Genomic DNA, 15,675 nt, shown 5'->3' on the forward strand with positions numbered 1-15,675 from the left:
GAGGGAGGGAGGGGGGGGGGAGGGAGGGGGGGGGAGGGGGGGGGGGAGGGGGATCCCACCCCCACCCCAGGAGCGACTCTGATGGCATGCCATATTGTGAGTGTGGGGTTGATCAAGTTGCAATGGGGAAACCTGACAGCAATTTTCCGTAGACTTCAGTGGCAGTCCATGACAGGATGGAGACCCAGGCTTGGGAAAGGGAGGATGGCGATTCACGACGGCAACACCAAGGGGTTGGGGGGGGAGGGAGGGGGGAGGGACGGTGACGGCGACACTGACGGAGAGGTGGGGGGGGCGTGCGTCCTTATCCTTCGGCGACGATGGAATGACTAAATGAATCAATGATGGTGGGTGGAAAATAATTGAGTGAAAGGAGGGGGGAGGGTGTGGACTGGCGGCCAGACGTGGAAGTCGCCACACACACGCGTGGCTAGGGGACTGTGACGGCAATGCCGTGTAGGTCGCCCTTTCACGTCCCCCCCCACCCCCAACCCACCCACCCAGGGGCGACTCTGACGGCAAGCCATATTGCGATGTTGATCCTGATAGCAATTTTCCATAGATCCATGCTTGGGAAGGGGGGGGTGATTCACGACGGCAAACACCAAGGGGGGGGAGGGAGGGGGGAGGGACGGTGACGGCGACACTGACGGAGAGGTGAGGGGGCGTGCGTCCTTATGCTTCGGCGACGATGGAATGACTAATGAATCAATGATGGTGGGCGGAAAATAATTGAGTGAAAAGGGGGTGGAGGGGGGGAGGAGAGGTGATGGGGGGGGCTGGCGGGCAGACGTGGCAGCCGCCCGCCACACACGCGTGATTAGGGGGACTCTGACGGCGCCTGCCATAGAAGTCGCCCTTTCCCTTTCATTCACGGAATCCTGGAGGGTGGGATGACCGAGTGTTGCCATCACGCGTTCCCTCCGACATCTCAATACATCCCCTATGGTCAAGGTCGTCGCGACTGCCGCACGAGATCCCGTTACCTGTCCATCCTTTTTACCTGGAGAAAGCGTCTGTGACGGCCAGGGCGGAGCGGCGGCCTCTTCCACTTTCACCGACCACCAGCGGCATGGCTGACGTAATACTTATGTCGGATGGCGGTCTTATTACTATCATTATTATTATTATTATTATTATTATTATTATTATTATTATTACTATTATTATTATTATTATAGCCGACACGTGCTCCCTCCGATATCTCAGTACATTCCCCTATGGTCAAGGTCGTCGCGACTATCCACGTCGTACCGCCATAATCTCCAGTCTGCCGACGTATATATGTCATGAAAAGGTAAAGTTTAAAGTCAGTCTGTTAGTTGACAGGGTTTAAAAAACATGTCATTGAGAGATAGTGACGATATATACGTATACCTATCTTCTCTTGCAGGTGGTAGGTCATTTCCCAACAACACAACAACAGAATTTGAAAACAGAATCTTACCCATTCATTTAGACACCGGCAGGGATTATGAAGTCGGCCTGTGTAATATTTTATTCCCTAAATATTTCTACTGCATTGCGGAAGGGGATCCAAATTCCAGTATATCGTTCTATGGTCGGGTTAAGCAGTCAGACTTTGATATGTATGAATATAATATGTATACCTATCTACCGGAAAGGAATATCATCTCCAATTTTACCGATAAGAACATACCGGCCATAACTAAGGCAATTAATGGACAGATAGTGAGAGAACTTCAAGCAATCTTGAATGACTCCTTTAAGATCTATTTCCCTTACTCGGATATCATTTATTATGACCGCGACTTGGAGCGGGTCGTTGTGAATAACGCGATTGTCCCTCCTAATGACGATCGTATTTACAGTGATATAAGTATAAAATTTGCATCGCATATAGCTCACATTCTGGGTTTCAATCCAAATTTTCGCTACACCGTCTACTTTCAAAGATCTGGCGACGGCATTTCATCTTCCGACGCCAGCGAAGCTTCCTCCTCATCACCCATAAAATTATTCGCTCAATACGTACCGCGAGCTGATGCAGGGACGGATTATATGTACGTTTATACCGACATCATTTCCCCCTCGCGATTTGGCAACCAACTAGTTAATATATTAGACGTCATACCACTCCCCGGCGACAGCACCAGTAAAGGTGCGAATTCAATTACGTATAAACCACTTTCTGCATCAACTATAGAGAGTGTGGCCATCAAAATTGCTAATCAAAGAGGCAAACCTATTCAGTTTGAAGATGGGGAAAACAGTGTTACTTGCGTGTTACATATAAGACCACGTTAACTTTGCGTCTCGGACGTAAAATTTTGAAGAGAATCGATCAAGGTGGGATAATGGGTGGAGTGGAGGATAATGAAACAGGCAGGTGTTGCCTACTTCCGAGTCAAGGCACGCGCCTCGCGACCATCTGCGCGGGAAGCTTCAGTGTTTCCCCGCGCGGCATGGCGGCCGGGACAAAGTGTTGACAATGTTATAGAAAAAAAAAGAAAAGAAAATGGGTGTTCACTGTGGAACAGCAGAGGCGCGGATTTTATGTGAAGTGTGTGGGAGATGGCGCACTAATCCATCCTGCCCCTCATGTGTGGAAGACCAGTGTGATTTATGCGAGCGGTGTGGACTTCTGTTTCCACATCCACCGCCAGAACACACCTGCGAAGTTGGCAATCCTGCTTCTTCTGGTAAGCATTATTACTTATTTTGGCGGGAATGTATAATAATAAAGATGAAATGACTGTCAATCTTTACAAGTTTGAGCTCTGAGCACATCTTCCTGTACAGGCTCACACTCGATTGAGGTTGAGCAGAACGCCGGCGTAGAAGGCCCACGTCGGCGGACGTCACAAGGCGACATCCCACGCGGAGGCGGGGGAAGAGGTGAGAAAAAAAAAATACTACAAATAATAAAGCAATAAATACGGTGCCACCGCCACTACTAATATTCTTTTTTTTAAGACTCGCCACGGCCGGGACCGAGTGGATTATCGGGGAACGTATTCAATTCTTCCGAGACTTCAAGTCCTTCACTACCTACACAAGGTAAATATCAATTCAATAATAATAATAATAATAATAATAATAATAATAATAATAATAAACTGTCGCTGCTACTTCTATTTTTTCTTCCCAGACACGCCACAAGCGGAGGCGGACCACGATGAGCGCAGCATGGCAGGAGAGTCGGCGGATGCAGACCTTGACGAGCGCGGGATGCCGGAAGAGCCGCGGTTAATTGACTCGAGGGAAAATTTTATGAGGAGCTTCACCAGACATCAATATGACATACCTGATCATGTAAGCAGAGATCCACTCGGTCTACTTACCGAATACAGGGAGTTCTTTATACGGGAAATTAGATCATATTTCACGTCACACGGCTCGCCATTCCCCCCCACCCTGAAAATATTTTCACACATTTCTCTGTTACTAGTGAAATTCTCTACCTTAGGCGAGGATGAACATCGAGTCATTCATATTGCTTTTAGAGCACGACTGATCACCTATCAAGATGTGCCTGACCTTGTTGATTTATGGATCCATCAGCTGAACAGTCGGCTGGAAAGCCTTACCAGCGAGACTGAAGGATCTGGTTTTATCATTTCAAGAGTACAGAATTTTTTCATCAACTATTGCTTGCATGTCGCATGTAGTGGCATAGGAGATTATGTTGCTTATCCTAGAGGCGTGCGAGGAGGGAATGAAATTTTCAATCCTGATGGCCGACATTCATCCTGTGTTATTCAGTGTTTGGCGGCTTTCAGACTTCATGCTCGAGGTGTACCTTGGAAAAGAATTCCAAAAATATTACGGAGACGGCATGGCGGAGAGAAATACGTCACGCGCGGAAAAGTAGGCAGTCCAGTGACTTGGGAGAACTTGAGTCAGTTAGAAAGGTTAAATTGTCTGTCTCTGGACGTTTATACACTGACAAAAAGCGGTGAGATATACTATTTAACATTATCAAGAAAAGGCTCGCGGAAGTATAAAACTGTAGTCTCACTCCTTTTACTAGGTGGAAAACATATGACGCTCATTAAAGACGTGGAGAAGCTGCACCGGAAATTGACGAGAAGCAGTCCCACCCCAGAGGGTCATCAGTTTTGCAAAGTATGTTTCAGCTCAGTTCCCAAGTCTGTCAGTTTGAGCGATCACGAGTGTCACTGCGACTTCACTCAAACTCTTCTCTTTCCAGGTGACGGTGAAAAAGTAAAATTTAAAAATTTTGCCTACACCTATCAGCCTGCATACTTAGCATTTTTTGATTTTGAAACTATGATAAAACCTAAGGAGAATAGGAGTGTGATAGCTGAACATGATCCAATTGGATACTCGTATCTCATCATCAATAGGCATGGAGATGTCGTGGAAAAGAGAAGTTATTTCGGTGAAGATCCCGTGAATAATTTCATTGATAGCCTATCCAATGCTTGGGGAATCATCAAGGAAAGTGTAGTTAGCTATCCAATTAGCATGTCTGCGGAGGATGAAGCCCACTTCAAACGTCAGCGTCACTGCGAGCTCTGCCATCAACCCTTTAATGTGAAAACCCCACCTCATAAACATCACGACCACTCATTACCACAAAATAATTACAAGGGGGCTTTGTGCGCGCGATGCAACCTCCAGTGTCGTGACATGAGGAAATATCTCATTACTCTGGCACATAATATGAGCTTTGACGTCTCCTTAATCATAAAAGACCTTCACTTGCCAGAGTCGCACGTGGACATCCTTGCCAAGTCAGAATCGCATTTATTGAAAGTAAGGATTAAGGAATTGCAGTTTCAGGACACGCTTTCCATTATGAATGCTGGCCTCGGTCATCTCGCTCAGAGTCACGTGCAGGCGGGCTATAGCACGCGTTACGCCCAGGAAATGGTGAATTACCTCCCCGAGGATGTAAGGCGTGTAATTTGCACTCAAAAACAGTTTCTTTGTTATGAGTACATCACCGACCTTGGCCGCTTAGAAGATCGACAATTGCCACCTCGTGAGGCATTTTATGACACGCTCAAGGGGAAGGCTCTGCCACCTGGAGAATATGAACACGCTCAAAGCGTGTGGAGTATGACATCCTGCCGCACTTTAGGCGATTACATAAGACTGTATTGTGAGATTGATGTGGGATTATTAGCCGACACATATCTCAAATATAGATCATACCTGCATGAATTTTATGGGCTGGACGTGTCACATTACGTGTCACTGTCTTCTTATGCTTATGACGCTTTTTTAAAGTCGACAGGCGTTCAACTTGATCCACCTTACGACCCTAACATGTATCACCTGATCAAAAGAAATGTACGAGGAGGCTTTGTAACTTGCGTCAGGCCACACCTGCAGTCAAACCACGAACCCGACGGTGGACCCGGCACCTATGTGTTCTATCTGGACTATAATTCATTATATGCAAGCGTTATGTGTTCCCCCCTGCCTATGGGTGACATCAAAAAGCTTTCTCAGTCAGAGATGGATGATTTTTTTGAAGTTGGCATCCAGAATCATGCGACAGATGGCGACGTCGGTTACTGGCTGCATTTAGACAGCTGTGACGTTTCCCCCGACGTAGCTCGGATCACGGACGAGTTCCCTCTGTGCCTCGCACACATGACTATTACAGAAGATGACATCTCACCGTACAGTAAAAGACTGTTAGAAGCTGAGGGTCGTAAGCTGGGGAGGAAAAATCGTAAACTCGTGGCCAGTCATAAGGGACTGAAAGATCATCTCATCAGTCTGGAATTGCTGCAACTTTTACTCTCACTTGGACTGGAAATACAATGTGTTCATGCTATATATAGGTTCAGACAGGCTCCATACCTGAAACCTTTCATAGAAAGGAACGTCGCTCAGCGTAAAAATGAGACGTGCGCCATTAAAAATCGCATTTGCAAACTGATGTCAAACGCAGTTTATGGTAGATCCATGTTATCTGAAGTGAAGTATGGCCTCCAGCAGAAATTAGTGACAAAAAGAAAGTCTTTCCTGAAGTATGCAAGAAATCCATCCTTTAAAAGGGTCCACCAATTAGGCGAGGACCGAGTCATATGTGTCAACAGTAAGAACACGATTAAAATCAGGCAGCCAAATTACTTGGGATACCATATTTTAGAAGTGGCAAAGAAGTACATGTACAACTTTTGGTATCGTGTCATCAAAGCTAATTATGGGGAGAGAGCTAAATTAGCTTATGAAGATACTGACAGTTTCATTTTCAGTCTGCACATACCTACAAACTTAAATGATGAACTGAAACATGGACCCATGGCAAATTTTCTCGACACCAGTAACTTTGCTTCAGATCACCCGTGTTTTAATGGGGAGCGGAAGGGTCAACTAGGCTTGTTGAAATCTGAAACCGGATCCACGCTCATCAAAGAGGCGATTATATTAAAGCCAAAGATGTATTCGCTGCTGTTGGAAGATGACAAGCAAGTATCTCGAGGTAAAGGCATTCCAACTCACCTTCAGCAAAATATATTGCATCAGCAGTATAGGGAAACACTTAATAATGTCGCATGTGGGATGGTGGATTGCTATAATATCAGGAATGTGAAAGGACAAATTTGTACCACTCGTATGCGAAAGCGAACGTTGTCACATTTTGACGACAAGCGCTTTCACGTCGATGGCTATACCTCAAGGGCGTATTATCACCCCGACAATGATCCGCGGGAAAGAGATGTGGAGAATGAGATGGAAGAGGAGGTGGCGGTGGATGTGGGGGAGGTGGAGGTGGATGAGGAAGAGGAGGAGGAGGAGGAGGAGGAGGAGGAGGAGGAGGAAGAGGGGGAGGAAGAGGGGGAGGATGGGGTAATGAGTGGTCTGTGGCGTGATCGGGAGAGACTTTCCGCGGCATTATTCACATCATGATTAAGGGGTAGAGAAAGAGAGGACGCAGCTGCTAGCAGACACCCTTCATGTAATGTAAAAAAACATTTGCTCTGACCACGTAGGCTAAGGAAGAGGGGGAGGTGGAGGATGGGTTGTGTCGTGATCGGGAGTGGCCTTCCATGACATTATTCACGTCATAATTAAGGGGTGGAGAGAGACCGCGGCCGCCAGCAGCTGCCATTCATGTAATGTAAGAACATTTGTTTTGAGTATGGAGTTAAGGAGAGGAATGAGGAGATTGTTCATGTACTGTAAGGACATTTGTACTGCCCACGTGGGGATAAGGAGGATGAGGAGGAGGAGGTAATGTAAGAACATTTGTACTTAGGTTAAGGAGAGGGGGGAGAAGGGGGGAGGTTGAGGAAGAGGTGTGGGTCGGGGGAGATCCACGTCATAATTAGAAGGCAGGGATGAGGATGCAGCTGGGAGGTTAGTTATGCTGTTACCTACATGACCATGTAAATAAAGGTTAAGTAATAAATACTGTAAACATATCGTAGCGTCTTTTAGTAACCCTCTGAACTTAACATGGACAAGACATTTAGCGAAGAGATGCTGAATCTCTTCAGATATCCTGCACGCATAATTATTGCAGGTTATACAAATTCCGGCAAAACACACCTCTGCAATAAAATTATAGAGAAATATCAGCATGGATTTAACAGAATTATCATTTGTGGCGTCTCATCGCATTCGCTGCAGCAGAATTCCCCTTTTCAAGATAAGGTCGAAGTGCATGAGAAAATTATTGATCCCGTGATGGATGATAACAGTCCATACGCCGACCCGCAAACGCACACACTCCTGATATTAGATGACAATTTCCTCACGGCTGGCAATTCTCAAACGATAGCAGAGGCTTTCACCAAAGGGAGACATAAAAATTTGTCAGTTATAATGATAGCACAGAATGTCTTTTTCCCCGGAAAGTATGCTAGAACGATAACTTTAAATGCCTCACATTACATTCTTATGAAAAACAGAGATATATATCAAATTGAATGTCTGGGCAGGCAACTTTATGGAAGGGAGCGCGCCAAACACTTTGTGGAAATTTATAAAAATGTCGTGCTTAGACGAGATCACGGTTATTTGTTGTGTGATTTATCCCCGAACGCACCCGAAGAAATTCAACTGCGCACGAATATTGTGGATGAGCCACCCTGTGAGAAAGTCTATCTGCTATGAACGCCGTTTTGGACGAACTTTACCGGGATATGACGAATCCTGCGGCTTTAGGAGGTGTGCAAGCACTCTACAGAGAGGGGAAGAAAAGGGATAAGAATCTAACACTCCGCGATGTGAGGGCATTTCTGCAGGGCAACCGCACTTATACGCTTCACAAGCCGACACTGAAACGTTTTCCGCGACGAAAAATTCTCGCTCCTAAACCGTCCGTCATTTTAACTTGCGATTTGGCTGATTTTGCGAGGCTGCACAGACACAATGGCGGCGTCCGATACATCATGTTTTGCCTGGACGTTTTCAGCAGATACTTGAAAGTGGCAACGCTGACAAGTAAATCCGGACACAGTAGCCTGCAAGCGCTGAAAAAAGTTCTAGAGTCGGGGAGTTTTACAGGCGTGTCGCGTCTTTTTACCGATCAGGGATCCGAATTTTATAATCAAGCAGTGAAAAAATATCTAACTTTGAAAGGTATTACCTTGTATTCCAATTACTCGCGTGAAACAAAGGCGAGTTTGGCAGAAAGGGTCATCCGAACCATAAAGACAAAAATATATAAATATCTCACGCAGAACAACACACTGACGTATATTAACGTCTTGCCCACCCTAATAAATACGTACAATCACACCCCACACCGCGGTTTGGGCGGCAACCAAACGCCGGCTCAGGTTCACCACCTCCGCGAGCTGTCACAAGTCAGGAAGCAATTTAAACGAATGTATTTAAATCGGCCAAGGGGAAAGAAAGTTGTCAGTCATAAATTAGACGTGGGAGACATTGTACGCTTGCAACGTGCTTCCCGAACGCAATTTAAATTCAATAAGGGTTATACCGTCAACAATACCGAGGAGCTTTTTAAGATAAGTCGTGTGGATTACTCACATAAAATCCCTATTTATTTCATAAGGGATTTGGCGGGGGAGGACGTGACCGGCGCTTTCTACAGGGAAGAATTAATCAAGTCCTCTCTTCCCTCACATTACCAGGTCGATATATTACGATCGAAGGTCGAGCGAGGTAAGAGAAAGTACTTCGTCCACTGGCGTGGGTACCCAGATAAATTTGACAGCTGGATAGATGCGGACGACTTAGTATAAGATATGGATGAGGAAAAACCATTGATATTGAAGTACAAGGATTTGGTTTTTCTCCTCTCGCACGTCACCCCTAAATTGCGGAAGCAGGTCTTGCAAAGTTTGAATAAGCGCGAAGTCAATTGCATCTCGGAAATATTCGCCAACTTTTTGAAGAGACGCCTGACGGACGACGATACCATCATTAACCGCCTGAAAAAATTCAAGAGTGATATTCGCACTGTAGCCTTGAAGAAGACGCCCGTGTACAAGAAGAAAGCGATTCTAATCTCCAAACGAGGTGGTAACATATTGGCCGCGTTACTCCCGATAGCCGTGTCGGCAATAACAAGTTTACTACAGAGATGAAAGAATATTGTTTAGTTCCCGTCTCAGTTGCCGAGAGGTGTAAGTTTAAACCGACCGACAGCACAACTCAGCACCGATTCACGTCAAAACAAGTCAAGAAAAAAAAAAAAACTTCACTTCCGCTACCGGCCGCCGCCCTCCCCGACGCCGCCAGCGTGACGCCACCACCACGCGCACCTGTCAATCCACCCTTGGATGATTTGATTCGAGTTGCCGTTCCTCCTTCCTTTAGAGAATATGGTTTATCTCTCTTGAAATTATTGGAGGGTAAACCTGGGATTTCATGGGATGAGCGCGGTAACTTACTTCCACCATTTTCTGGCATAAGCGTGTTTGATCTCATACGAGTACTCGGTCACGAAAAGGGGGCCGCGAAAAGACTTTCACCCGATAAGCGTCCATTATTATCACTGCTACTTCGCATGGCGCAACTCCCCGCGGATGCCATCAGAAATACGACTCAACGAAGTAAACTGATAGGTGGCGGGGTCGGTGACATCTGGGAAGCATATTAAATGAGAAAGCTCCCCATCTTACTCTGTAAACGAGTAAGTACATCAATAATACATGAGAGCACGTGTTAGGCGCGTCAGGGGTGCAGGCCCACGGATGGATAATTGATGAGGGTTATGGTCAAAAAAAGGTTCACCCCCCCCCCTAACCCACATCCCCTAATAAATAATACGTTCCCCGCCCTCCATCCCTTCCCACCAACAAAGGAAAAAAAAATAACACCTGCGTCAATTTGAATGAATAAATTCTACTACGCAGAAGGTGTAATATCGACCAATACGTGTGAATAAAGGTCTGCGATGACACATTTCCCCCTCACTCCCCTCACAGAGGGTTCAACGTGTGGATCAGCCCTCCAATTACTCGTCAAGATGAAGGTGGTCGAGGGCAAGCTGACCGATGGCATCTTCCGCGACCGCCGCTGTTATATCATTTATTCAGTAAATGCCGTCTCCACCGAACCGAGTGGGATTGCGCGGGATCTCAAAACGATTTACCCATACGAGAATACACATGCAGCTAGAAAGAGACTCTACTCGCTTCATCGGGCCACGGCAGACACGAGAGATGACCCAGGACGTATCATTATCCACGCGCCTCCCACAGGAAGCGTAAATCTCCCTCACCTGGTGGCCTGCGTGACTCAGTATGGTTGGGGCGAGGCCGTCGAGGGAAACGAGAAGGCGCGACAGGCAATCGCGACGTCGAAGGATTTGCCTTACGTGGAAGGACTCAAGATGGATACAAGCGTGAATCGACGTCAACACTTCCAGAATTGCCTGAAAAAGATTGCCCTGCTAGCCATGGCGAACGCTGAAGTAGAGCAAATTATTATCCCGGAAGGACTGGGATGTAGAGGTCGCTGCCAGGATGAGTGGAAGAATAATTACCTGCCTATGGTGGAAGGGCTGGCGCAGCGACTTCAACCTTTTGGAGTTGAAACTATTCTGGTGAGGAAGTCTGAATAACTATATCATGTAAATTTTAAAATAAAGTTGATGTGTGTTTGACAAATCGAGTATAAATGTATTCCTTAATTGGGGTGACCGTTATTATTTATTTTGATCATGGCGGGAGCAGCATATCAGACAGAAATAAATAGCCGGTGATTATGCTCGACGTCTTATTCATGACGTGACAACCATCATGACGAGAGCGTTCACACCTCCCACTCGAGCGGAATACGACTTGCTTTTTACGCAAAGCAAAGGTGGAGGCTTAGACGACATTCGGGTTTTTATTCCACCCCATTCAAGAAGAGGTGGCGGTCTATTTTCCGTTTTGAGTGGCTTTGCTAAAAGAGCAATTCCCTTTCTCATGCGCACTGTAGCACCCGAAGCGCTCCAAATGGGAAAAGGTTTATTAACAGATGTTTTAGAAGGGAAGCGACTTCGCGAATCATTAAGAAATAGAGGTGTTGCAGCCGTGAAGGGTGTGGGGGAAAGGATAGTTCGAGGCGGACGAGTAATGAAAAAGAGGAAAGTTGGAGTCGGAAAAAAAAAAAAAAAGAGAAAACCACCAACCAGGCAACTGAAAAGAAAGACTTGCTATAAAGCAGATATCTTCAATATTTAGCTTAGTCGCAAAGATGACTCATTACGGTCCGGATGTGCAGGGTGGAGCGACCTCCACCCCCCTGAGCAATTATCTGACGGCCGTGAGTGAGAACTTTCCGCGGGTGAATCGCTTGCATACCATCGAATCGTCAGTCGCTGCGAGGGGAAAGTTGGACGTATTACCCGTTAATTTAGATGCAAATGCTAATAATCATGCGGGGATCAACGATCCTTACATTGAATTTAGACTGCCTGGTATTCCAGGGCAATTTTTGGATCTATCAACGCTGTCTCTAGAATTGCGAGTTAGCGCGACGAAGGCAGACGGCGCGCCACTAGACGATGGCGATCACGTCGTTTTTAGTAATGGTTTGAATAATACGATGTTTAAGTCATGCGCTTGTTATTTTAACGAACAGCTTGTGGAGTCATCCTCTTTGTTCAACTATCACGCCTTCATTAAAATGATTACAACAATCCCTCAGGATAAAATTGACTCTATCGGTCGCGTCGCCTTCTACCATCGTGATTATGATGGATCAAAAGGCATAATCAATAAATTTGATGAAGACTATTTCACGGGAGGGAATAAAGACGAGAAACAAATGATGAAAGATTGTAAAACGCACGGCATTTCGATGACTGCGCCTTTGTTTTCGGATATATCAAGTCTGGACGCTTATCTGCTTGACTCTGTTGATGTGAGAATTCGATTAGAATTGGCTAACAAAACATGGATTCTTAATTCACACCAAGATGCCAGCAGTTTCAAATTTAAGCTCGAGATGGCTAAGTTATGGGTTGACCGCGTCACGCCACATCCGCCCGCCTTAGAATCGTTAAATAACTCCTTGACTCGAAATCCAATGCAATACACTTTTAATAGAACGCTCAATAAAACGTATGTGTTAGCCGCCAATCAAACGTCTTTGATTGCCGAATTACCTTTCGCGCAAATCATACCTCAAAATTTGACCATGGCAATAGTTGATATGGACAGCTTACAAGGCGTAATTGATAAGAATGGTTTATATTTTCAACACGCCGATCTGTCACATGTACATATCACCGTGAACGGGGCGACCATTTATAACGTTCGCAGCTCTTTCCCGCATCACGCGTCAAAATTGTTTTACACGACCCTTGAGTCACTAGGATTGGACACGCGTAATTCCCTAACATTTGATGCATTCAATAAAGGTCGGACAGTATGTTTCTTTAACTTTGTGACGGAGGACGTGCACAATGCCATCCCTCTGGATAAATCAGGAAATCTAAGAATTAATCTGTCGTTTGCCAAGGGACGTAATCACAACCGCGTCATAATGTTTTTCGCCGACACTACTGGCGTCATAGAAATTGATCATTATCGTCACGTTCGCTGCATTGTCCGCGCATAAGCCGTCATGAATGCACGTGAAATACAGGCCGGTCTAGCAGGCATCTTGGGCGATCGAGTTTATTTTTTAGGCTGTCACGATCATCGCCATGTGACAGATCTGATAAATCTTGCCAGAAAACAGGTGAAGCCATGCGTTTTCATTCTAAATACATTGAGTGACTCAAAGACCATGGGCCACTGGATTACTGTTTATCTTAATTTTCAAAGTCAGACCATAGGCTATTACGATAGCTATAACTTGCATCCCAAATACAATTCCGCTGTCTTACATCATTTTATGCAAACTTGTCCACATATGAAAATTAGCACATTAAATTATCGACTTCAGGGGTTGAATTCCCTCGTGTGTGGCATTTATTGCATGTTCTTTTGCCTTCTACTGAGTTGGCATACATTAAAACGTGCAATGTGCATTATTCACGCCACCTTCAAAAAGCATCAATATCTATATAATGACAAAAAAATTACTCGTATGGCATACGTAATATTTCGTAATATGCCGCATTGCATGCCTACGTTTTGCCCAGCCGGCAGCCAGGCGAGATGTCGTAACATCTGTAAAGCGGTAATAAGGTAGATTGGGGGGTGGGGTGGGGGTGGGAAAGGGGGTCAATATGGGGTAATTGCTGACGGATAAGCGTCACTTCGCCATCACCTCTCAACCCAGTCGGACGTCGAAGCCTCATCTCCAAGAATGGAGCAAGCTAACAAACATTTCATCTTGAGAACTGCGGGTGAGTACGCCATTACCTTGCACGGCATCTGACATCTTCACCATTGTAAATTACATTAACGTTCTTTGCCAATGAATAAGAAGAGGGAGAGTGGGAGGGGAAATAAAAACTTTTCCATTGTTCTCATCGTTTTTTTTTTTTTTTTGTCTGTTACAGAACGCATCTCTTTCCGCTTTGATATCTATCTGGGCGATGCTGGGGGTAAGCGAAGCCGTGCTGACCATGAGGATGTCAATGTGGAGAAAATGTCAGAACCTGCAAAGAAGAAATTGATCTTTAGTGATGACGACATGTCGCCACTGCCGGCCAGCCCACCTCCTGACGCTCCATCAGGACAGGAGTCGCAACAGCAGCAGCCGACATCGCAGTCGATTCCGCCACCTCAGGAGTCGCTGATGCCACCTCCGACCGAAGCACACCCGCAACGGTCAGATGAGTCGACAGTAGGCGGCAAAGAGGGTCAGGAGGTGAAGAAGAAGTCGCAGGAAAACAGAAAAAAAAAAAATATTCCCCCTAACACGCCAGAGGACGACAGCACACCAAAACTCCCCGTTGCTCCAGCCGCCCCTCGTAAGAAGCTGGTTCCTAGAGTTATTAAAACTACGCCCGTCATTGACAGCGATGACGATGATCTCTTCGCCTTCAATTCGCAAATGTTTTGAATGAAAGAGATGTATTTGCCCTAATAAGCAATGAGCTGTATTTGTCCTAATAAAAATAAAATGTTCCATCGACTCTGCATAACCTTTCTAATAATAATAATAATAATAATAATAATATTAATAATAATAATAATAATAATGATAGTAATAAGACCGCCATCCGACATAAGTATTACGTCAGCCATGCCGCTGGTGGTCGGTGAAAGTGGAAGAGGCCGCCGCTCCGCCCTGGCCGTCACAGACGCTTTCTCCAGGTAAAAAGGATGGACAGGTAACGGGATCTCGTGCGGCAGTCGCGACGACCTTGACCATAGGGGATGTATTGAGATGTCGGAGGGAACGCGTGATGGCAACACTCGGTCATCCCACCCTCCAGGATTCCGTGAATGAAAGGGAAAGGGCGACTTCTATGGCAGGCGCCGTCAGAGTCCCCCTAATCACGCGTGTGTGGCGGGCGGCTGCCACGTCTGCCCGCCAGCCCCCCCATCACCTCTCCTCCCCCCCTCCACCCCCTTTTCACTCAATTATTTTCCGCCCACCATCATTGATTCATTAGTCATTCCATCGTCGCCGAAGCATAAGGACGCACGCCCCCTCACCTCTCCGTCAGTGTCGCCGTCACCGTCCCTCCCCCCTCCCTCCCCCCCCTTGGTGTTTGCCGTCGTGAATCACCCCCCCCTTCCCAAGCATGGATCTATGGAAAATTGCTATCAGGATCAACATCGCAATATGGCTTGCCGTCAGAGTCGCCCCTGGGTGGGTGGGTTGGGGGTGGGGGGGGACGTGAAAGGGCGACCTACACGGCATTGCCGTCACAGTCCCCTAGCCACGCGTGTGTGTGGCGACTTCCACGTCTGGCCGCCAGTCCACACCCTCCCCCCTCCTTTCACTCAATTATTTTCCACCCACCATCATTGATTCATTTAGTCATTCCATCGTCGCCGAAGGATAAGGACGCACGCCCCCCCCACCTCTCCGTCAGTGTCGCCGTCACCGTCCCTCCCCCCTCCCTCCCCCCCCAACCCCTTGGTGTTGCCGTCGTGAATCGCCATCCTCCCTTTCCCAAGCCTGGGTCTCCATCCTGTCATGGACTGCCACTGAAGTCTACGGAAAATTGCTGTCAGGTTTCCCCATTGCAACTTGATCAACCCCACACTCACAATATGGCATGCCATCAGAGTCGCTCCTGGGGTGGGGGTGGGATCCCCCTCCCCCCCCCCCTCCCCCCCCCCTCCCTCCCCCCCCCCTCCCTCCCTCTCCCATCCCCCAACACTCTATTTACAGTCAGGGTCTCCATCCTGA

General features: G+C 46.7%; 1 protein-coding gene across 2 annotated transcripts; it reads left to right on the forward strand.

Annotated features, from left to right (window-relative positions):
* Positions 1 to 262: 262 nt before the first annotated feature.
* Positions 263 to 15,087, forward strand: LOC135111386 (uncharacterized). Of its 2 annotated transcripts, XM_064024609.1 has the most exons (5): positions 263 to 2,663; positions 2,764 to 2,859; positions 2,938 to 3,021; positions 3,113 to 3,276; positions 13,868 to 14,123. In XM_064024609.1, the coding sequence occupies exons 1-5, from the start codon at positions 2,480 to 2,482 to the stop codon at positions 13,982 to 13,984; spliced, it is 645 nt and encodes a 214-aa protein (XP_063880679.1). In that variant the 5' UTR covers positions 263 to 2,479; the 3' UTR covers positions 13,985 to 14,123. The 2 variants fall into 2 exon arrangements, with proteins under 2 accessions (XP_063880679.1, XP_063880680.1); XM_064024610.1 differs by lacking the exons at positions 263 to 2,663; positions 2,764 to 2,859; positions 2,938 to 3,021; positions 3,113 to 3,276 and adding an exon at positions 13,567 to 13,711 and having other exon boundaries at positions 13,868 to 15,087.
* The last annotated feature ends 588 nt before the right edge of the window (positions 15,088 to 15,675 follow it).

This window comes from Scylla paramamosain, chromosome 22 (genome assembly GCF_035594125.1).
Source record: "Scylla paramamosain isolate STU-SP2022 chromosome 22, ASM3559412v1, whole genome shotgun sequence".
Lineage (NCBI taxonomy): Eukaryota > Metazoa > Arthropoda > Malacostraca > Decapoda > Portunidae > Scylla > Scylla paramamosain.

What these genes read in the sequence shown, in the direction of transcription:
- LOC135111386 (XM_064024609.1), top strand. Translation starts at nt 2,480, where the DNA reads ATGGGTGTTCACTGTGGAACAGCAGAGGCGCGGATTTTATGTGAAGTG. An exon ending in ACGCGGAGGCGGGGGAAGAG is followed by an intron (nt 2,860 to 2,937) that starts GTGAGAAAAAAA and finishes CTTTTTTTTAAG; the next exon opens with ACTCGCCACGGCCGGGACCG. An exon ending in TCCTTCACTACCTACACAAG is followed by an intron (nt 3,022 to 3,112) that starts GTAAATATCAAT and finishes TTTTCTTCCCAG; the next exon opens with ACACGCCACAAGCGGAGGCG.